The sequence below is a fragment of the Mesocricetus auratus genome, unplaced genomic scaffold (genome assembly GCF_017639785.1).
Source record: "Mesocricetus auratus isolate SY011 unplaced genomic scaffold, BCM_Maur_2.0 Super-Scaffold_100004, whole genome shotgun sequence".
Classification (NCBI taxonomy): Eukaryota; Metazoa; Chordata; class Mammalia; order Rodentia; family Cricetidae; genus Mesocricetus; species Mesocricetus auratus.
Genome location: NW_024429189.1, coordinates 57,575,443 through 57,600,111, shown reverse-complemented (window position 1 = coordinate 57,600,111; position 24,669 = coordinate 57,575,443). Strand labels below are relative to the sequence as shown.

The window sequence follows — 24,669 nt, the reverse complement described above, 5'->3', positions numbered from 1 at the left end:
GAAAACCTTAAATCCAACAAATCCTTAACACAAAACATCCAGGAAATATGGGACACCATGAAAAGACCAAACCTAAGAATAATAGGTATAGAAGAAGGAGAAGAAATCCAGCTCAAAGGGGCAGAAGGCATATTCAACAAAATGATAGAAGAAAACTTTCCCAACCTTAAGAAAGACATGCCAATGAAGGTACAAGAAGCCTACAGAACACCAAATAGAGTGGACTACAAAAAAAAAAATCCCCTCGCCACATAATAATCAAGACCCCAAACATACAGAATAAAGAAAGAATATTAAGAGCAGCTAAGGAAAAAGGTCAAGTAACATATAAAGGCAGACCTATCAGAATTACACCTGATTTCTCCATGGAAACGCTGAAAGCCAGAAGGTCCTGGATAGATATTCTACCTACACTAAGAGACCACGGATGCCAGCCCAGACTACTATACCCGGCAAAGCTCTCAATCACTATAGACGGAGAAAACAAGATATTCCATGACAAAACTAGATTCAAGCAATATGTGTCCACTAACCCAGCCCTACAGAAAATTTTGGAAGGAAAACTCCAACCCAAGGAAGCTAACTACAACCAGAAAAACATAAGCATTAGAGAATCTCTCTCTACCAACAGCCAAAAGAACAAAGGGGTGAAATTCCACACATAATTCCACCAACAACAACCATCGCAAATCGAAGAAGGATGAGCAATCATTGGTCATTAATATCCCTCAATATTAATGGCCTTAACTCACCCATAAAAAGACACAGACTAGCAGATTGGATTCGAAGACAGAACCCTTCCTTCTGCTGCATACAGGAAACACACCTCACCCTTAAAGACAGACATTACCTGAGAATTAAAGGTTGGGAAAAAATTTTTCAATCGAATGGACCCAAGAAACAAGCCGGGGTAGCAATCCTAATATCTAACAAACTAGACTTTAAAATAAAATCAATCAAAAGAGATGAAGGAGGTCATTACATACTCATCACAGGAGAAACCCACCAAGAGGAAGTATCTATTCTGAACATCTATGCCCCAAATACAAAGGCATCCACATTCGTTAAAAAAACATTATTAGAACTTAAATCTCATCTAAAGCCCCACACAGTTATAGTGGGAGATTTCAACACACCACTCTCACCACTAGACAGGAATACCAAACAGAAACTCAACAAAGAAGCAAAAGGGCTAATAGAAGTAATGACCCAACTGGGATTAACAGATATCTATAGAACATTTCATCCACATAAAAAAGAATATACCTTCTTCTCACCACCACATGGAACCTTCTCAAAAATCGACCACATACTTGGCAACATATCAAACCTCAGCAGCTACAAAAAAATTGGAGTAACTCCATGCATCTTATCAGACCACCATGCTTTAAAATTAGAATTCAACAACAACACAAATTGCAGAAAACCTACAAACTCAAGGAAATTGAATAATGCTCAACTGCACCATCCCTGGGTCAAAGAGGAAATAAAAAAAGAAATTAAAGACTTCCTCGAATTCAATGAGAATGAAGACACAACATACCCAAACCTATGGGACACTTTGAAAGCAGTGCTACGGGGGAAGTTCATAGCACTAAATGCTCACATGAAGAAACAGGATAACAGTTATACCAGAGAATTAACATCACAGCTGAAAGCTCTAGAGCACAAAGAAGCACACTCCCCCAGGAGGAGTAGACGCCAGGAAATAATCAAATTGAGGGCTGAAATCAATAAAGTAGAAACCAGGAAAACAATACAAAGAATCAACGCAACGAAGAGTTGGTTCTTTGAGAAAATCAACAAGATAGACAAACCTTTGTCCAAACTTACCAAACAGCAGAGTGAACACGCAAATTAACAAAATTAGAAATGAAAAGGGGGACATAACAACAGACTCTGAGGAAATCCAGAGAATCATTAGGTCATACTTTGAAAACCTGTACTCCACAAAATTCGAAAATTTAAAGGAAATGGATGACTTCCTGGACAGCTATCAATTGCCAAAACTAAATCAAGAACAGATAAGCAATTTAAATAGACCTATAACCCCTATGGAAATAGAAGCTGTCATCAAAAGTCTCCCAACCAAAAAAAGCCCAGGTCCAGGTGGCCTCAGTGCAGAATTCTACCAGAAATTCAAAGAACAGCTTATACCAATTCTTCTCAAAGTGTTCCACACAATAGAAGCAGAAGGGTCTTTGCCAAACTCTTTCTATGAGGCTTCAATAACCTTGATCCCCAAGCCACACAAAGATACAACTAAGAAAGAGAACTTCAGATCAATATCCCTCATGAACATTGATGCAAAAATACTCAATAAAATACTGGCAAATCGGATCCAAGAACACATCAAAACAATCATTCACCATGATCAAGTAGGTTTCATCCCAGGAATGCAGGGATGGTTCAACATACGAAAATCCATCAACGTAATCCACCATATAAACAAGCTGAAAAACAAAAATCACATGATCATCTCACTAGATGCTGAAAAAGCCTTTGACAAAATCCAACACCCCTTCATGATAAAGGTCTTGGAGAGATCTGGGATAACAGGGACATACTTAAACATAATAAAAGCTATATACAGTAAACCAACAGCCAACATCAAACTAAATGGACAGAAACTCAATGCAATTCCTCTAAAATCAGGAACAAAACAAGGCTGTCCACTCTCTCCATACCTTTTCAACATGGTACTTGAAGTCCTAGCTATTGCCATACGACAACAAAGGGGGATCAAGGGGATACAAATTGGGAAGGAAGAGGTCAAACTTTCACTGTTTGCAGACGATATGATAGTTTACATCAATGACCCAAAGAACTCTACCAGGGAACTCTTACAGCTGATTAACACCTTCAGCAAAGTGGCAGGCTACAAGATCAACTCAAGAAAATCAGTAGCCCTACTATATACAGATGATAAAGGGCTGAAAGTGAAATCAGAGAAACATCACCCTTTACAATTGCCACAAACAACATAAAATACCTTGGGGTAACGCTAACCAAACAAGTGAAAGACCTGTATCGTAAGAACTTTGAATCTTTAAAGAAAGAAATTAAAGAAGCCCTCAGAAAATGGAAAGATCTCCCATGCTCTTGGATAGGTAGGATCAATGTAGTAAAAATGGCAATCCTGCCAAAAGCAATCTACAGATTCAATGCAATCCCCATTAAAATCCCAGCACAGTTCTTCACAGACCTTGAAAGAACAATAATCAATTTTGTATGGAAAAACAAAAGACCCAGGATAGCCAAAACAACCCTGTTCAACAAGGCAACGTCCGGAGGCATCACCATCCCTGACCTCAAGCTCTATTATAGAGCTATAGTCCTGAAAACAGCTTGGTATTGGCACAACAATAGACAGGTAGACCAATGGAATCGAATTGAAAACCCGGGTATTAACCCACACACGTACGAACATCTGATCTTTGACAAAGAAGCTAAAAATATACAATGGAATAAAGAAAGCATCTTCAACAAATGGTGCTGGCATAATTGGAGACTGGCATGTAGAAGAATGCAGATCGATCCATGTCTATCGCCATGCACAAAACTTAAGTCCAAATGGATCAAAGACCTCAACATAAATCCAGCCACACTGAACCTCTTAGAAGAGGAAGTGGGTGGTACCCTTGAACGAATTGGTACAGGAGACAGCTTCCTGAACATAACACCAGTAGCACAGGCAGTAAGATCAACAATTAATAAATGGGACCTACTGAAACTGAGAAGCTTCTGTAAGGCAAAGGACACAGTCAGCAAGACAAAAAGGCAGCCCATAGAATGGGAAAAAATATTCACTAATCCCACATCTGACAGAGGGTTGATCTCCAAAATTTACAAAGAACTCAAGAAGCAAGTCTCCAAAACACCAAAGGACCCTATTAAAAAGTGGGCTGCAGAACTAAATAGAGAGTTTTCAATAGAAGAGTCTAAAATGGCTGAGAGGCACTTGAGAAAGTGCTCAACATCCTTAGCCATCCGGGAAATGCAAATCAAAACAACTCTCAGATACCATCTCACCCCTGTCAGAATGGCTAAAATCAAAAACACCAATGACAATTTATGCTGGAGAGGATGTGGTGAAAGGGGGACACTCCTCCATTGCTGGTGGGAGTGCCAACTAGTTCAGCCACTTTGGAAATCAGTGTGGAGATTCCTCAGAAAAATGGGAATAAACCTACCACAAGACCCAGCAACTCCACTCTTAGGCATATATCCAAAAGATGCCCATTCATACAACAAAGAGGTCTGTTCCACTATGTTCATAGCAGCTTTATTTGTAATTGCCAGAACGTGGAAGCAACCTAGATGTCCCTCACCTGAAGAGTGGATAGAGAAAATGTGGTACATCTACACAATGGAGTACTATTCAGCAGAAAAAAATAATGGAATCATGAGATTCGCAGGCAAATGGATGACACTAGAAGAAACCATCCTGAGTGAGGTAACCCAGTCACAAAAAGAGAAACATGGCATGTACTCTCTCATATATGGATTTTAGACATAGATCTGGGGAGTGCCAGCCTACAATCCTATGGCCAGAGAGTCTGGGAAACAGAAACTTTATTTAGTGGCTGATCGAAGAAGAGGCAGACTCCCTTGGTTAAGTACTGAGCTGAACTCAAGAAAGCCAGTAACAGAGAGGGAGGACTGATGATCAAAGGGATTAAGACTGGGCTGGTTTAATCCCCAGAAACAGCTGACCAGACAAAGGTTAACTCTTGAATCCCAGGCATTAGCCTGGGAAGCCAGCATGGGACTGATCAAGACCCCTGAATCTGGGTGTCAGTGAAGAGGCCTAGGGAATCTATTGAGCCTTGGGCGGCAGATCAGTACCCATCCCAAGTATACACACGGACTTTGGACTCCAATAGAACAATGTGAGGTGCACTCTCACCCAGAACTCTTGGGAAAGGGTCTAGGCCCTGCCCTATATGAAATGACACACTATGGACACCCCCATGGAGGGCCTCACCCTCCCTGGAGAAATGAGAGGATAACGTGGGGGGGAGGGGAGGGCACGGGAGGAAGGGAGGGAATGGGAGAGGGACCTGGAACTGACTTGTGAAGCAACCTTGATTCTTATCTAAATTTAAACTGGAAAATAAAATTTAAAAAAAAAGTGGGCTACAGAACCAAATAGAGAATTTTCAATAGAGGAGTCTAAAATGGCTGAGAGGCACTTGAGAAAGTGCTCAGCATCCTTAGCCATCCAGAAAATGCAAATCAAAACAACTCTGAGACACCATCTCACTTCTGTCAGAATGGCTAAAATCAAAAACACCAATAACAATTTATGCTGGAGAGGATATGGTGAAAGGGGAACACTCCTCCACTCTTGGTGTGAGTGCCAACTTGTACAGCCACTTTGGAAATCAGTATCGAGATTCCTCAGGAAAATTGAAATAAACCTACCACAAGACCCAGAACCTTCACTCTTAGGGATATATCCAAAAGTTTCCCATTCATACAACAAGGATGTCTGTTCTACTATGTTCATAGCAGCATTATTTGTAGTAGCCAGAACTTGGAAGCATCCTAGATGCCCCTTAACTGAAGAGTGGATAGAGAAAATGTGGTACATTTACACAATGGAGTACTATTCAGCAGAAAAAAAAAACAATGGAATCCTGAAATTTGCAAGCCAATGGATGGCACTAGAAGAAACCATCCTGAGCGAGGTAACCCAGTCAAAAAAAGGGAAACATGGCATGTACTCTCTCATATATGGATTTTAGAATTTATCAGGGAATTGCCAGCCTACAATCCCATGGCCAGAGTGCCTGGGAAACAGAACCGTCATTCAGTGGCTGATGGAAGCAGAGGCACACTCCCATGGCTAAGCACTGAGCTGAACTTGCGAAATCCAGTGACAGAGAGGGAGGACTGATGACCAAAGTGATTAAGACTGGGCTGGTTCAACCACCAGAAACAGCTGACCTGACAAGGGTTAGCTCTGGAATCCCAGACTGATGCCTCGGAATCCAGCATGGAACTGATCAAGACCCCCTGAATGTGGGTGTCAGTGAGGAGGCCTAGGTAATCTACTGCGACTTGGGTAGTAGATCCATATTTATCCCAGGTATACACATGGACTTTGGACTCCCATTAAACAATGAGAGATGCATTCTCACCCTGAACTCTTGGGGGAGGGTCTAGGCCCTGCACTGGATGAAATGACAGACTATGGATACCCCCATGAATGGGCTCACGCTCCCTTGGGAAATCAGGAGTTATTGGGAGGGGGTTGGTGGGAGGGCGTGGGAGGAGGGGAGGGAAATGGAGAGGGACCTGGAATTGACATATGAAGCAATGTTGTTTCCAATTTAAATTTAAATTTAAAAATAAAAATAAATAAATAAATAAATATCCAGACCAAAAAATTAAATAAATGAAATAAATTTCATGCTGCTAACTTAAGAATCTATATAATTATTCTCAAGGACCAGGGGTCATCAATGAAGGTTTGGGGAGGGGAAAGATTGAAAAAGACAGAGAAAAGTGGGTACTTGAGTGAAGCTATATCTTCTGGGTTAAAGAAAGCAAAACACAATACTACAAAATACCCACACTTCATAACTAATACCTAACTCATATACAGAAGAACTACCAAATAGGATGTTTTAGAACTCTCTAATTCAACTATCATTTCATAACTAATTATGTTATCACTGGATTGATGAGAGCCAAAATAAGAGATTATACTGGAAGCTCTTTATCACTGTCAACTTTAGGAAAACATAAATATTTTTCTAATGGCAATGATATTTTAATATTTAGATATTTAATATTGAACAGAAATCAAGGGGTAAGATGAAAAGAATGATGATCATTATGGTTTCATCTCATACTGATTCAAGCCTTAATCAAAATCTTTGTTTCTCCAAAAGTAGAATACTGATTTTCAGTTTTAATTAATGTGGAAGGCCCAGCTCTCCGCCTTGGAACCTTAAGACCTTTTGGGCCAATTGAGACTGTGCTTTTCTATGATGTCCTTAACTGCAATGACCAAGGCAGCTGTCATTTCATGCTGATTTAATCATTACTTGCCTCATGCAAACCCATCATGATGTACAGCTCAGAGTTCCTATACATTGCATTTTTGAAATTCTCTTTTCACATTATGGATTTTCCAGATCATCTTGGGAATTATCTACTCATTGTTGGCAAGACTTGAAGTTGTTATCTCCAGGGATTACACATGTTAAGAAGCCTGCTCAAGAGGTTTTCTTTTGTTCCAAATATTCTAATTAGTGTATCTACTAAAATAGATGTGCCAACCCAGCTAATATTATTGGAAGGAATATTTTCCTAAAAAATGATCTAGAGGGCTTTGAAAACTCAGACTGCCAACTTGAAGTATGCTTTCATTTAATATTTAGTCCTTGATATATTTTCTTTCCTTGCAGTGTTTATCTTTGATTATGAAAATTTCTGGAATGTTTTGATTCTCCTGGACCTTGTACATACACTCTTCTAAACAGGAAGGAAGGAGATTCAATGTAATTCTACTTTAAAATCTTTAAAGACATAGATTTCTTTTATTCATTGAAATTCTTCATCATCAGTTTTTCAGAATTTAAATCATTACCTTTGTATTGTTAGACGCTGCTATACTTATGAGGGATGTCAGTGCTATCATATCTCTTTAAAGCAAGTTCTATTTTGAGTGCTTCACATCACTAGACTGAAAATAGAAAAAGTCACATAATTCATTTAGAGATCAGCATGTTTGGGTCAGTCAATAATAAGCTGGACAAATTAATCCCCCTTTCTTCTATTAAATATTATGTATTTGTTTAAATACATATTGTTTGCTTTTTCTATAGATGTTTCCCAGAGAATGGGACTATCCAACTGTTTTTTACAGTAAGTATTGAGGCTGTATTTAAATCTTTTATTTTATATATTCACCTCTCCAAAAGACTGAGATAAAGGAAAGTCTTGTGGAAATGTGTTGAGTGAAATCACTTGATAATCTTTCTGCATTTACTGAATAGCTATAAGTTTCCATTTGTCTCTAAAAGGTAATCATGAAGAATTTGTAATCAATACAGAAAAAGACCCTTAATTTTATAGAACAAGAATAGACCTAGGATGTATGTTTATGATGCCAGCAACAAAACATGTAAATTAGGTATTCCTTTCCTAATGTCTTAAATGCCATGCATTACCATAGGAAACATGTAAATTGGGGATATTAAACAAAACAACATAAGACCACACACACATAAAATCAGAATATACAAAGTATTTTTCATTATAGACTGATTTAGCTTATTTTCTATTTTATCAAATAATTGAAATACATTTTATGTATTGAAACTAGCAATAGATTTGTTATTTTAGTTTATTAGATATATTATATGTGGGATCTATTAACAAAAAATGTATAATTATTTTAGATATGTTTTAAATGAAAGTATTTAGAATTGTATATCATTCCAAGTGCCAAGCATGTGGGGAAGCAAATGTCCATGAAGTAGTTACTCTCTACTCTTTCTTTTTCTAGCTACACACAAAGCGCACATTCATCTGTCAAATAACACAGATGGATGTGTTTTCGTATGCTGCAAAAATTAATATGATAGTATGTATATAAAGAGTAGTCCCTAGGGATTACTCTCATTCACTTAGATTTGTTACAGTGGTATTGTAAAACATAATTAAAAATTAAAAATATTACATTTTCTTGTGCTGACATTATAAGATCATTTTCTAGTAAATATTTAACACACTTTGAGCCTATTTCCTTCACAGCCATCTACTTACATTCCTTTTATGCTTCTGCCTCTTGCTTGTATTCTTCATTCATAGAGCTTCAGTTTTACAATCATATCACCTATATACATACGATTTGACTTTTCTATTAAAATTTGGGATCAACAAATAAAAAACCATGCAACATTACTATTTCAGAAATGGACTTAATTTCCTTAACAATCATTTCTAGTTGCATTTGTATTCCTTTAAGTAACATATATGCATTCTTTTTATGGTTGAAAAAAGTTCTAGATTTATAAAACTATCTTTTAAAAATCAATTAGTGCTGAGTTTAACTACTATTTTTTCTGAAAGTAATGGCTATTTAAATGTAAAACATTCATATTTTCCAATTTTATGATTCAGATATTTAATAATCTCTAGTTTTCATGAGTTTAAATAAGATACAATTGAAGGACTCTGTTCTCAATTTGTGTGTAATAACTATTTTGTTTTCTAGAAAATTTGTTCTGGTGGAACTCAATGCTGATTAAAGATTGAAAGGCTCTAAAACACGTAGAAAATAATGTTTGAAATTTACAGAACTGAACATTTTTCTCTACTTGTGCTCTGCTACATGTTTGCCTTTACCAGTCTGAAGCTTCAAGAATGGCAACTGTAGACCTTCTACAGCAAGTAAAAGCAGAAATGTGCTTTAATTGCAGAGAAGGCTCATTACAACTGGCATCTGAAGGAAGCTGAAGCTTTCCCATGTCTCCTTAACCACTATTTAGTTATGTAGATGAGTTTCTCCTTGCTTGTTTCAAGTTGAAGCATACTCCTTCATGGGTAATGGTGGTGAGCACTTAATTGCAATTGAATACATTTTTTAAAAATACTTTTTTTTACCTATGTCCTAAAAGTGAACAAAGAACAGCAATACTAACAGCTTGAATAAAACTCAAAAGTAAACAAAGCCTTCAGATGTGGTAGATCCCTGTAGTAATATATTATAGATAATAAGTGAATGATCCTGACTGTAACACAGGCACAAGACCTAGAATCACAGAATTCACCACTGTGTTTCTCTCTCTCTCTCTCTCTCTCTCTCTCTCTCTCTCTCTCTCTCTCTCTCTCTCTCTCTCTCCCTCTCCCTCTCTCCCTCTGTCTCACTCTGTCTCTCTCTCTCCCTCTCTAAGTGTGTTTGAGGTTATTTTACAGTACATTATGAACAAAACCAGAGTCATTATTTTTGCATCCCATTCAGTCCTGATTATCATCTTTAGGGTAGTAAATATAAGCTTATATATTTCCTATGCAAGAAAACTATGATAGCATCATGAAAAAAGGGAGTTTTGAACTAATAGTGCCATAGACTATGAGACTAGAAAAGCTTTTGGATCATCCTGTCTAATCTTTCTAGCTTATGATGTGTAAATTGAGTCGTGTTCATGACATATTTAGTAAATGATCCCTAGTCATGCATTCCCTGACTAGTTATAAACTTTTCTTTGAGTGAGCTTTGTTTGAAATCTGGACGCTGAATTTCTCCTTGAGTACTTTAGTATCTCAGAAACTTCTCCCTCTTTTCAGGTTCTATTTCTCCTGTTTCAGCACCTAGTTTATCACAAGAGTTCTGAAAGAAAAATCTTCACTGCTGGTGCAGTAGTCAGTGACAATGGTGGGTTAGTTCATTTCAGGAAAAAGCATGTAGGACAATTATGGTCCATTTAAATGTGTTCAACAAGTGAGACAGCCAGTGATGAAATGAACAGAAATGTAGCACCTGAGAATCCTGACAATCAGAATCAAATAAGGTAATTGTTACAGATGTTACTATGAAAAATAACATTAGAGATTTTTTGATACCTTTAAAAGAAAGTCTTTTGAGGCTGAATAACAGAAACTGAAATAATAGAAGTCTTTTGAGATGAAACGTATAATAGTTACAATGTAAATTACTGAGAGGTTCATACAGGGCTAGTCTTATTTTGGATATTGCACAGATCATATGTGGCATTTTCTCCTAAGATACTAATAGCCAATATTCTATATATGCTAGTTGATATTCTTAGGGTTTATTGATATCACTCCTTTGTAGGATTCTTAAACAGAGTTAATACTTCTTCTGTGTTTTAAATAATCAGTTTTAAATTTAAGAATGAGAACAATATTTTGTCTGCTCTTCTGTATATAAATAAGCTTATATTTTGAGAGAAATGCTAATATCTATGAAATTATTAGAGAAAAACTACGGAGAAATTTCTCAAGGAGAACTCAACAGATGGAGATGGTTACTGAACAACCACTGAGATTCACCATGTAGAAGATGTTGATGAAGAGAGGCTTTATGCTGGAATGGAAATGTTTTGGTGACAATTAGTTTCAAGTCCTTTGCTCCTGAGTTGTTATCTTTGAAACAATAAATGGGAGAGAAAAACAATGTTACTGAGTTTATCCTACTGGGTTTCACTCAGGATCCAGATGGTCAAAAAGCAGTGTTTCTCATGTGTTTGCTCATCTACATTGTGACAATGGTGGGAAACCTACTCATTGTGGGGACAGTGATTGCCAGCCCCTCTTTGGGATCCCTGATGTACTTCTTTCTTTCCTTCCTTTCACTCATGGATGCTGTTTACTCCACTGCTATCTTGCCCAAGTTGCTTACAGATTTGGTTTGTGATAAAAAGACCATCTCCTTCACAGCTTGTCTGGTTCAGCTTTTTGTGGAGCACTTATTTGGTGGTGCTGAGGTCTTCATTTTGGTGGTGATGGCCTATGATCGCTATGTGGCCATCTGTAAGCCACTGTACTATTTGACCATCATGAACCGGCAGGCTTGCATTCTTTTCCTGTTGGCATCCTGGGCTGGAGGATTTGCCCATGCTTTGTTTCAAGTTATCTCTGTGTATATACTTCCTTTTTGTGGACCCAGTATCATTGACCACTTTGGCTGTGACATGTACCCATTACTGGGACTTGCATGCACTGATACCTACTTCCTTGGCCTCACTGTAGTTGCCAATAATGGAGCAATGTCTGTCGTGGTCTTTATTCTTCTCCTTGTCTCCTATGGAATCATATTAAGATCTCTTAAGACTCACAGTCAGGAAGGGAGACACAAAGCCCTGTCCACTTGCGGCTCCCACATCATGGTGGTTGTCCTCTTCTTTGTTCCCTGTATTTTCATGTATGTTAGACCTGTCTCCAACTTTCCTATTGATAAATATATTACTGTATTTTATACAATTTTCACTCCCATGTTGTATCCTTTAATTTATACTCTGAGAAACCTTGAGATTAAAAATTGTATGGCAAAGCTGTGGAGTAAGATGTTCACTACAGGCATAAGAATTTCTCTTCTCTCAACATGCTACTAATAGCAAATAAACAGCAATTAATTTTATCAATATGGGCTACAGAGCATTTGTACCAACACTTGATATTGTGAGAAGTTTGGTATTCTTGTCAATGCAGTGGGTAGAAGACCAATATTCTCTATGATTCTAGTTTTCTTTATTACTGCTAAAGTCAATCATAATTTCATGATTACGTCATTTATGCCATTCTCTACAATATTTTTTATTTTTGTCTAATTTTTTAAAGAAATTATACTTCTACTATAATTTTATTATTGGGTATTTTTGGCTATACTCTGAAATAAATACATTTTATAAATCACAACATTTCTTTGTGTGAGTTTTGTGTTATTATTGTCATTTATTTTGATGAACAGAAAGTTTCACTTTAAATTATAAGAATTTAATATGGTTTAGCAGTTATAGAGGACATGTCATATTTACAGTATACATATGTTGTTCAGAAATATGTATATTTCAGCAAATCCAGTCTACTGTGTATAATACCATGCCTGGGTAGCTAATTCATAAAAAAGTAACAGGAAGCAAATCACTAAGTAATGCTCCTTCATGGTCTCTGTTTCAGTCACTGACTCTAGACTGCTTTCTCAGGTTCATGCCCACACTTCCCTTCATGATAGACAACAACTTTTAGAAGAAATTAACACTTTCCTCCTTGAGTTGTTTTGATTATGGTGTTTTATCCCAGAAAATAAAATGAATGAAGACAAAAATTACCTTTTAGGTGTATGATATTACTGTGACCTACCAAGACATGTATTTTATTGAGTGTTGTGGTTGCATTTGAAGTTTGGGGTGGAAAAGTTATGGAGGGTTCAGAGCCCAGTGGGATGTTCTGTGAGTTCCTGAAAATAAGCATGTTGTGAACAATCCTGGTGATGGAGGCCTGGCTTGTGAAGTTTCAGAGGGAAGCAAAGGCTATATTGGGAACTGGAACGTGCATTCTTCCCACCAGCCTGGTCCTAGAGCTGTTCCAAATGAACATGCAGGATGCTATATTAATTGTGAAGCTGTTGGCTGTTTGCTATGGTTTCTTAATGGCTAGCTCTGATTGAATTAATAACCCATAATTACTAATATATATTTTATAAGGTCTTATCGAGAACACAGCATAATGCATCATTTCTTCCTGGGATCACATGGGGACTCCTTTCTTTGACTACATTTTCCAGAATTCTCCTTGACTCCTAGTCCCACCTATCTTGCTTTCCTCTTGGCCAACAGTGCTTTATTTCAGAATAAATAAGAGAGACATGCACAGAAGTACTTCCCCCATCAGGGATTATTATGAAATACTTTGAATGAAGAATCCCTGGTTCTGATTAATTTGAGCTGAATAATTGACTCTAACTGACAAGATACAAAACAAATGAAGCAAACTTTTGCCTTCTTGGGACAGTCTATATTTTTTAACCGTGGTTGAAGAATCAGCTGTGATTAAGAAGAGACCAGCATCATTGAGGCAAAATCTGGGAAATATTTCCTCCTGGTCAGCACATAGATGCTCAGTGGCAGCCAAGGCTGTTCTTTGTGTTGGCCACTGATGGGTGATATCCTTCTGTATACATGTTTCTCTTATTGGTTGATGAATAAAACACTGTTTGGCCAATGGAGGAAGGAAGATAAGCAGGACCAGGCGATGAAGAGATTTCTGGGTAAGGAAGGCAGGGAGAGCGTGCCAAGAGAAACAACATGTAACTGCCAAAGTAGAAACAGCTCTTGGAATTCTCCAGAAAGCCAAGACCACATGGAAATGCACAGATTTATAGAAATGGGTTAATAATTAAGATAGAGCTAACCAATAAGAAGCCCTAACCATCGGTTAACAATTTCATAATTAATATAGTGTATGTGTGCTTATTTGGAGCTGAGAAGGGTGGTTGGACCTGATGGCACAAGAAGAAACTACAGCAACTTGTAAATGTGTAGAGGCATCCCAGGGGTACTGGTTTTAAAGGCATGAGGGGGTCATGTAGATGCTGAGGTTTGGAACTATGACAGACCATTACAGGCCACGGTGAAAGGTTAGTTTAAATTGAAGTAGACACCCTAAGACAGAACATACATTAAAATGTTAAAATTGTCTTTATATATGTGTTACCTTGCATAGAATTTTTGTGATATCCAATTATACACATTTATAGTCATTTTAAATTGTAATAATTGCTTTCTTGCTATAGCAATAAAAATATTTCCAACACATTGATATAAAATAATTTCTTTTTCTTGCTGGTTATACTCTATGTTCACAGTACTTTATGTGGAAGTATGAATATATGTTCATCAAATGTTAATTTCATAACTTCATACTTTATTATTATATGTTAGTTAAGTAGGTTTCAACAAATTCTAAAGGTTTTTCATTAATAATTTCATTAAAACATACTCGAGCATTGCAGTAATTTCAAAGTGTTCATGAATGTAGTAAGTTCATAGACCAAGAATAAATTAAATGTAAGTAATTTGGAAAGTAATAGACTTCTTAACCATATCCAAAAATTTTTGATATATTCTTTGTTTTATTGATTCTTTGAATTTTTTATTTTATTAATTAGTGCCATAATTTTAATGAGGTTAAGGGGTCTGTTGTGTTTATTTTTGGTGTACTATTGATTTGCTAATGCCCTGATGTGAATAATTAAGTTATTTATTTTAGCCTTCTCTGTTATTGTGATGTTGGACAATTTTCTGGATGGATATCACATACCTAAATCAACTCAAAACCAGATAAGCAATATACATAGACCTATAACACCTAATGAAATAAAAGTCATCTTCAAAAGTCTCCCAACTAAAAAATGTGCAGGACCAGATGGTTTCAGTGCAGAATTCTACCAGAAATTCAAAGAATAGCTAATACTAATTCTCCTGAAAGTATTCCAAACAATAGAGGCAGAAGGGTCATTGTCAAACTCTTTTTACGAGACTTTAATAAACTTGGTATCCAAATAACAGAAAGATATAACTAAGGAAGAGAAATACAGATGAACATCCCTCATGAGCATTGCTGCAAAAATAGTAAAATACTGGCAAATCAAATCCAAGGACACATCAGAAAAGTCATCCAACATGCTCAAGTAGGCTTCATCCCAGGGATGCAGGGATGGTTCAACATAGTGAAATTCATCAATTCAATATGCCATATAAACAACCTGAGAAGAAAAATCACATGATCATATCACTAGATACTGAAAAAGCCTTTGACAAAATCTAATACCCCTTCATGATAAAGGCCTTGGAGAGATCAGGAGTAACAGGAACATACCAAAGCATAATAAAAGCAATATACAACATATAAATAGCCAAAATCAAAATAAATGGAGGGAAACTCAAGGTGATTCCTCTAAAATCAGGAACAACACAAGGCTGTCCATTCTCTCCATATTTCTTCAATATTGTACTTGAGGTTCTAGGTAGAGAAATAAGACAATAAAAGGAGATCAAGGGGATAAAATTTGGAAAGGAAGAAATAAAATATTCACTATTTGCAGATGATATGACAGTTTACATAAGTGACCCAAAAAACTCTACCAGGGAACTCCTACAGTTGCCAAACACCTTCAGCAAGGTAGAAGAATACAAGATTAACTTAAAAAATATCAGTAGCCCTGCTATATACAGATTAAAAAAATGGGCTGAGAAAGAAATCAGAGAAACATCACCCCTTACAATTGCCACAAACAACATAAAATAACTGAACAAGTGAAAGACCTATATAGCAAGGACTTTGAGTCTTTAAAGAAAGAAATCAAAGGAGATACCAGAAAATGGAAAGATCTGCCATGGTCTTGGATAGGTAGGATCAACATAGTAAAAATGACAATCTTGCCAAAAGCAGTCTACAAATTCAATGCAATCCCAATCAAATTCCCAGCACAATTCTTTACGTTCCTTGAAAGAACAATATTCAACTTTATAAGGAAACAAAAGACCTAGGGTATCCAAATCAACCTTGTACAATAAGGTAGTTTCCAGAAGTATCACCATCCCTGACTTCAAGGTCTATTATAGAGCTCTATAATCCTGAAAACAGGACTATAGTATTGGCACAGAAATAGACAGGTAGACCACTGGATTTGAATTGAAAACCCTGATATAGGCCCACACACCTATGAACACCCGATTTTTGACAAAGAATCTAAAATTATACAATGGACAAAAACATTTTCAATAAATGGTGCTGGTATATCTGGATGCTGACCTTTATACTACTGCAGATAGACCCATATCTATCCCCATGCACAAAACTTAACTCCAAATGGATCAAAGACCTCAACATAAATCCACCCACACTAAACGTCTAGAAGAGAAAGTATGAAGTACTCTTGAATGAATTGGTACAAGAGTCTGCTTCCTGAACATAACACCAGTAGCAGAGACACTGAGATCCACAATTAATAAATAGGACCTCCTGAACCTGAGAAGCTTGAGTATTTTGTTCTAACCCTCTCTCTTCCATGTAAGGGAATTTCTATGGCTTGAACTTGTACAGTCCTTTGCATGCTGTCACAACAGATGTGACTTCATATGTGTAACTGCCAATCTCTGTCCAGAAAACACTGATTTGAAATTTTCCACCACCTCTGGCTCTTACAGCATTTCTGCTCCATTGACCATGAAGTCCTTGAACCTTGTAATGAGGGGGTGAGGGTTGTGAATACACACACACACACACACACACACACACACACACACACATATATATATATATATATACATATCATGAATCTTCCCAAGTCTAATTCTTTATAAGTTGTAAATTAGGTTTTTTTTTGGTTTGCTTCTTGATCAGTTGATATATCTGCCAGAGAAAGTGGGGTGTTGAAATCACCTAACATTATGAACTTATGTTAATTTGTGTCTATAAAAGTCAGTAGGTGGTTTTTTTTAAATGAAATTGTGTACCCCAGAGTTTGGTGCATATTCAAATGTCTTCCTGGTTCACTGTTTCCCTGGCTAGAATGAAGTGTCTTCTTATATCTTCTGATTAGTTTCAGTTTGAATCTAGTTTGTCAGATATTAGGACTGAGATGCTGAATTGGTTCCTGGTCCCATTTATCAGAGTTCTTTTGTTCATCTTTTAATCTCAGGCAGTGCCTCACTTTAAACTAAGATTGTTTAGGGGAGGCAGCAGAGAGATGGATTATGTTTCTTGGTCCATTCATTCAGTCTATGCCTGTTGATTGGAGAGTTAAGATTGCTGATATTTAAAGTTATTAGAGTGCGTGCTAATTGTGGCTATTGTTGATTTTCATATTTGTTTGTGTTCTCAGTGGTATTTTGCGTTTTAATAATTGTGGTTTTGTTTTTCTTTTTACAATCCATTTGTTTACTTATTAGTATTTTCAGTCAAAAATAATGCTTTCTGTAATTTTCTTCAGTTTGACTTGATGGATGAAACATCAGGACTAAAACCAAAATGGTGATGGAATGGTTTATGTATATGGAAATGGTTTATATTTCTATGAAATAGTTTACCAGTGGAAATAGTTCTTACATGCAGTTCAGTATTTTGCCTGTTGGAATAATCACATGATATGAAAAACTGTAAGCAGAAAGCTTTAGTATGTGTTTGAATTCTGATGGAAATGACAAAGAGTACAATGTCTTCATATATTTCACGTCTTCTTTGAGTCATAATTCTAACTTCAGAAATTTGTTTCCATTGTCTGTTTCTTCCATTTACTGTCAAGGAAAATATCTTGACTAGACATGCTCTTTATATTATAAATAATACATTTAAAAGTTTCTGGATTTAACTAACTTATTACACCAATTTTAAATATCCAATTTTAGTGGGATCTATCACCTGCCCTTGTGGTGCAACCTAGTATCTGTATCTTTGTGACACAGAAGATCCTACCTGGAAGTAAGCATGTGGGAGGATCTACTCCCTAATGACTAAATAACAAGCTCAATAACAGAGGTAGTTCTTAATCACTCTTATTTTAAAAAGTAACTTTCTAGTAGACTTATTCAGTTAATACTATATATAATTAAAGAATTAATGAACACAATGAAAGTCATATTAGTCCTATCTCAATAAATTGCGGCCTCTATCAAAAGTTTCCATACCTACCAAATGGCAGAACCATTGTTTCTCCCATAGTTAGACCATAAGTACCAACTTTACAAACTGTAGTTACAACCCTGCAGCTCAAAGTAGCTATGAAGATTTTCTCTCAAAATCAGTACAGGACTATGTTTGCTGCCGATGATGTTGGGAATGGGGACTGACATTGATTCCTCCTCAAGTGTTTTAAATGTTACCCACTTTACTTAAATATTTCATACTTCAACACTAGCTCATAATATCTTTGTCAATATACCTGGAAATTTGTTTTCTTGTTAAAGATTTTTCAAATAAGCCTGACTTTAGCTACTCATTCTTGGCAAGATTCACAGCCTTTATCTCTAGGGATTATTGAAAAGAAGTCTGTTTAAAACAGATGATCTCAGTTGATTTTGTTCCAAATATTTTAACAAGCTTGTCTATTTAAATAGCGATGGTGCAGTAAACTCTTAAACAGTATTGTGAATATAAATAGAAGAAATGTTTTCCTGATCGAATGCCCAGGAAGCCTCTGGTATTTAACCCTTGATAAATCCTGCCCTTATGCTTTATTCATTGTTGTGACAGTCTATGGAAGGGCTCAATTTCCTGGGGTCTTCTACATACAGAGAAATATTTTTCACAAGAAAGGAGAAGACTTATGGCCTTCTATCTGAGGGACAGAGACTGAAGGCTTCTGGATGTAGTCATGAAAACTTTCACCATTAATGCTTCAGTAATTTTCACCTTTGATTTGTCATGTTGAGTATCTGGCTTATTTGTGAGCCACAAGGATGCTTCTATATTTCATTAAAGTCAAGACTTATAAAATTGATGCAGAAAGAAAAATGCATATTATTAATAGCATGGTTGTGAATTTTATAAAAATAAGACTACAGAAAGAGGATTAGCAGTTTCTAGTTATTAAGTGAACTTTTTATACACATGCAAAGAATAAATCTTGGCATTTTTATGATTAAATTTTCTTAGACTGCAATAATAACACCTACTCTTTAGAGTAAATTTTGACATTTTATTTAAATATTTTGTATTTAAATATCAACTTTGATATTCTTACATTTCTCTGAAAGACTAAAATAATAGATTTTTGTGGAAATGTGTTTTCTGCAGTCTCTTGGTGCTCTTTCCTCATCTATTGTATGTTGTTATGTTGTCATGTGTTCTGTGAAGGCATGTAGGTATATGAACTAATTGAACCATACCAGCAAAAGAACCTATGATATTTATGGAACAACAATAAGAACCATGTTGTGAGTACATGAGACCATAATCATAAAATACAAGCTTAAGATTCCTGTGATACACTGAAATAGAACTAACTTTTAAAGTCATATCTCTTCTCAGAAAGAAAATAAATTGGTAAAGATAAGATGCTACACAAAGAAATTAATCATAAAATGCAAGTATATATGCTTTAGTGTCACAGATCCCTTATTTTTTTTGAGGGGGGATTGAACCATTATGTTCCATTTGACCAAATATCAAGTTAAATCTTTTACATGTTATAAATGACAGTGATTTATCATTTTTTCATGGAACATAGTGTTTTGTATGCTTTGCTGAAAAGGATGAATAATCACTTTAGATACATTTAAGCAGGGAAATCAAAACTTGTGTGTCCTTGCAAGTGCTTAAGGTATCAAGATCAAATGTCTATTATATTTAAGTTATTTGATGTTGTATATTATATGTGTACTTTGAAATTGAACAATGAAAATGTTAGTATATATGAACAGAGAAAATCATATAGGAATGACTTACCTGCTACCTCAGACATTTGTATGGCATTGCATAGTAGTATACATGGTATTTCAAAACTGGACAGTTTCCCTGGATATTTTCTCTTCCACTCATGTCTTTTGTGAGTATATGATTTTAGGTATCTCCTGAAAGTCCAGAACTCATAAATAAGATAAAGTGTAATATTACTTTTGATATTGAATTAAATTGACTAAAATTTTTGTTTCATTGTATCTTGTTTTGTCAAGTGATATACCTTCACTCCTCTTTAAGGGTGATAAAATTTCACTGTTAGGCAAACATATTTTTAAAAATATAAGACTAGTTTTCAAAAAGATATGTTCTTAATAATGGATAATAGAATTATTTTTCATGAAGTGTGTTAACAGTAGTTCAAAATTAAAGTAGTCATACTATTATTTAGTGTTAATATAATCAACCCTTTGATGATGTACACTACATATAAGTGTAGCATTATGTAGCTTATGCACACTGTTTTCTTCGATTAATCATTAGTCACATAAAACTCTAGAAGATTTGGCCTGATGATAACTAATGCTGACCAATATTGAATGCAATGGAACTGTGTAGACGTAAAATGTAGAAAACAAAATTGCACATAAGTGATGTGATAACCCTATGTTCTGTGACAGGCATGTCTTTGGCAGTTGGAAACTTCAATAATAGCAATAATAGTGTTCTGAATCAGATGGAAGCATAAATGTGAGTGAGACACGTGTAAGATGCATCCCAACTGCTCTACAGTTGCTCTGACTCTGAACATGTCCTTCTCTGTTACCAAGTTCATGCAAGTGGTATTTTGCTTGCTGTTAATTCAAATATATTTCTTTACAGGTAAATATCGATTATATCTCACATATAATAAGTAAATGGGTATATATGATAAAAGAAATAATTCCCAATATGATTTTAATTCAAGTCTAGAAAGTAGATCATGTGGTACACATATGCTGATTTTTAACCAGATTATGTATACATTCCTATTAAATTGACAGAAATTCTCATGACTTATTGTCAGCTGATGTTTACAGTGAAACATCTATAAATATTGATCATAGCCATCACTGAAATGTCTAATGGGATGGACAGTGTGTAGGCATTTCATAAGAACATCTGCACACCTCTCTAGGAGATGGATATTATGAAAGTGCCTGTGGTACACATAGTGAAGCAGAGGTGAAAGGAAACTTACTAATATGTTTAAGATCATGAGGATACAAAATGAATGAACCTCATGCTGTCACCAGGTGTGTGGCTTCAGGGTCCACAGCTCTCATCACTGCTCTTTATCTATCCAAGAATTTCTGAGTCTTTATTGCTATACCATATACAATAAAATTATAGATATTATTCTGTAATGGTAGTTATTAAATTTCAGCTTACATTATTAGTATCATTCAGGTAGAAGTGATAAATTTGGAAACAGTGTGGAAATGTGAAGAAAAATAAGAATGACAACAGAAGAGAAAGGGAAGAGTTCTGAAGAAACAGTGCTATAGACCATGAGAGACTGTGAAACTGGGAAAGACTCTGACATATTGTCTAATACCCTTGTTTGTTAGAATGCAGACAGAGACATGTTTGTAATTATGTTTAGAAAACGAAGCCATCCATCACCTTTGCTGTGCATTTTCTTTGACTGTTCTGCTTTGGGGGACTCAGGCAATGAATTCCTATGTGAGGACCCTGAGCATCTAGGATATATTAAGATAAAAAACATGTCCCTCTCAGTATTCATTGTCTCTCTTCTATTTTTAATTCCCTCTGGTTCTCTGCCAGCTTTTCCTGAGAGTTGTGGAAATACTGTATGCTAAGGCAGGATTTGGTAAGAATAATGGATTAGTTTAGGTGAAGTAAAGACACTTGTGAAAAAAACTGATGGTGGTTGTAATTGTGTTACTAATTAGTAAAATCAATCATGAAATGAAAGTGCAATTACTAAAATATATCAGAGTCAGATAAAACTATAGGCAATTGTGAGCTCAATAATATTGGTGGTATTTCGTGCAGTTCAAAATCTACTTTCTTTTTGGATTAAGTGAGATAAATATGACGTCTAAAATTATTTTTTGACATGTAGTATCTAGGTCTAAGATAGCACAATAAAAACACTGACATGGCTCCACAGGGACAAACAGTGTTGTAGGTACTACCCAAGTTTATATTCATAAGCATTATCCACAGGTATTACCAGCAAAATGTCTTGATCATTATTAATTGATATACTTGTGTTTAACACCAGAATCATTTTTAAGTTTCTTGAAGGAGAGACCTTTTCTCTGTTTATTTGCTGATATCAATGCCAAAGTGTGATGTGCTTTAAATAACTACTTTTAAAGGTATGGGTGACAGAGATATCTATGTCTGCTTTTGTGTCTAGGGATTCACTGAGATAAGCCTAGTACTTAGAGATTTATTAAGGGAAGGTGAATGGAGCGTTTTATCAAGGGAAGCTCAATAGTTATTTACTAATTTTATACTACTGGTTAACAATTGTAGAAGACAATGCATCATGACAGAATTGATTTATGGTCATGTTCACAATTTGTGGCAGGCCCTATTCTCCTGAGCTCCTTCTTTGAAACAAGACTGATAGAAGATTAAATGGGCCAAAACAACAATGTCACAGAGTTTGTCCTGCTGGGATTCACTCAGGATCCTGCTGGGAAAAAGGCACTATTTTTTATGTTTTTACTCATCTACATTGTGACAATGGTGGGAAACCTTCTCATTGTGGGGACGGTGTTTGTCAGTCCCTCCTTGGGCACCCCAATGTACTTCTTCCTTGCTTCTTTGTCACTCATGGATGCTGTTTATTCTACCGCCATTACACCCAAGTTGATTGTAGACTTGCTCCGTGTTAAAAACACCATCTCCTTCACAGCTTGTCTAAGCCAGCTCTTTATAGATCATTTATTTGGTGGGGTTGACATTGTCATTCTGGTGGCAATGGCCTATGATCGGTATGTGGCTATCTGTAAACCCCTGCATTATCTGATTATCATGAATCGACGTGTATGTATACTTTTCTTAATGCTGGCCTGGGCAGGAGGTTTTGCACATGCTTTGTTTCAAGTTCTTGCTGTTTATAAACTTCCTTTCTGTGGTCCCAATATCATTGACCATTTTGGCTGTGACATATACCCATTATTGCTACTTGCATGCACTGACACCTACTTTATTGGCCTCTCTATCATTGGCAATAATGGGGCCATGTGTATAGTGATCTTCATTCTCCTCCTATTCTCCTATGGAATCATCTTAAGATATCTCAAGAATCATAGTCAGGAAGGCAGGCATAAAGCTCTGTCCACCTGCAGCTCCCATATCATGGTGGTTTTCCTCTTTTTTGTCCCCTGTATCTTCATGTATGTTAGACCAGTTTCTAGTTTTCCTATTGATAAATCCATTACTGTATTTTATACCATTATCACTCCCATGTTGAATCCTTTAATATATACTTTGAGAAACTCAGAGATGAAAAACTGTATGGGAAAGCTCTTGCAAAAACTATTGAGTCACAATAGAGTAAGACTTTCTTCTTGCTGCCTATATTACTAAGCACTAGGCAATTATCGTGAATAAATTCTAGTAGTGTTTGTTCGATCTTGAACATTGACTCTAGTCCTTGATATTTAGAAACTCCTGCTATTGTTAATATAATGGGTTCTTTGTTGTGAGTTTTTTAAATTAGCATAATTGTTTATACTATCATTCATTTTTTAACTATCATTTCTAACCATTTTGATGAATTGCCTATTTTGGTTCATGTCAAATTTTCTATAATTTTCATGAAATGTTTTTCATACAGTATATTTTAATCATGTTTTCTTCTCTCCCACCTTCTCTATAGTCTTCATCCTTCCCCCTCTCAACCAAATTAATGTTATTTTTCCTGCTCTGTATTTTCCTTCTCAGCTGCCAAAACCAAACATGAAAAAAATAGACAACAAAATAAACAAGCAAATAACCAACAAGATAACAATGCCAAATGAAATCAGATGAATTCCTTCACATAAAATAAATCAAATCCAATCAAACCCATATATTTCATTTTCTGTTGGCCAGCTACTCTTGGCTGTGAGACTTGCCCTAGAGTGTGCTTGATATACTCAGTGATATCCATTGGAAAACATTGTTCTTTCTTCTCCCAGAAGTTATCAATTATAGCCAAATATAACTGACTATATCAAATATAACCAAGATCCATTCTTGGTAAGGTATGGAATTTTGTGTCCACTTTCTGTTTTCAGTACTGGGATTTTGTGTGGCTTGAATATATACAATCTCTGTGATTCCATACCCTCATCAGTTTCTGGGAAACATTGTTCCTTAAATTCATCTGCTACCTGTGGTGGTATATTATTTATGATTTATTAAAGCTTTCCTGTGGATTCATAAAGCAAAGCCAGCCTTAAGCTATAGAGATCAGGAGATAGTAGTACATACATCTCAGAGTCGATGACCACCCTGGCCTATAGGAGAGTTAATCAAAGCTCACACATTTAAATCGAGGAGTTTAGAGGTAGTGTGCAGCCATGTTGAGGAGAGCATAGCAGTCTGAGTGAATCTGAGGGTCACCCCTTTGGTCTGAGCACAGGTAGAGGTAAGAGCTAGCGCCCAGGTGCTTTGCTTTAGAGATCTAAAAGTTAAAGCTTTAACTCAAATATCAGTCACTGGGTTTTTTATTTTTTATGCTACAAACACCAATGCCTTTCATAATATTTCCACCTCCTCTTC

The 24,669-nt window shown here is 36.0% G+C and overlaps 2 protein-coding genes across 2 annotated transcripts; both read left to right on the top strand.

Moving 5' to 3' along the window:
- The first annotated feature begins 11,141 nt into the window (after window positions 1-11,141).
- LOC101826672 (olfactory receptor 4A5-like) lies at window positions 11,142-12,095 on the top strand. The gene has a single exon (XM_005064570.1). The coding sequence runs from the start codon at window positions 11,142-11,144 to the stop codon at window positions 12,093-12,095; it is 954 nt and encodes a 317-aa protein (XP_005064627.1).
- Window positions 12,096-22,533: 10,438 nt separating this feature from the next.
- On the top strand, window positions 22,534-23,490 carry LOC101831270 (olfactory receptor 4A5-like). The gene has a single exon (XM_005064973.2). It carries the CDS (start codon window positions 22,534-22,536, stop codon window positions 23,488-23,490), a length of 957 nt encoding a protein of 318 aa, XP_005065030.1.
- The last annotated feature ends 1,179 nt before the right edge of the window (window positions 23,491-24,669 follow it).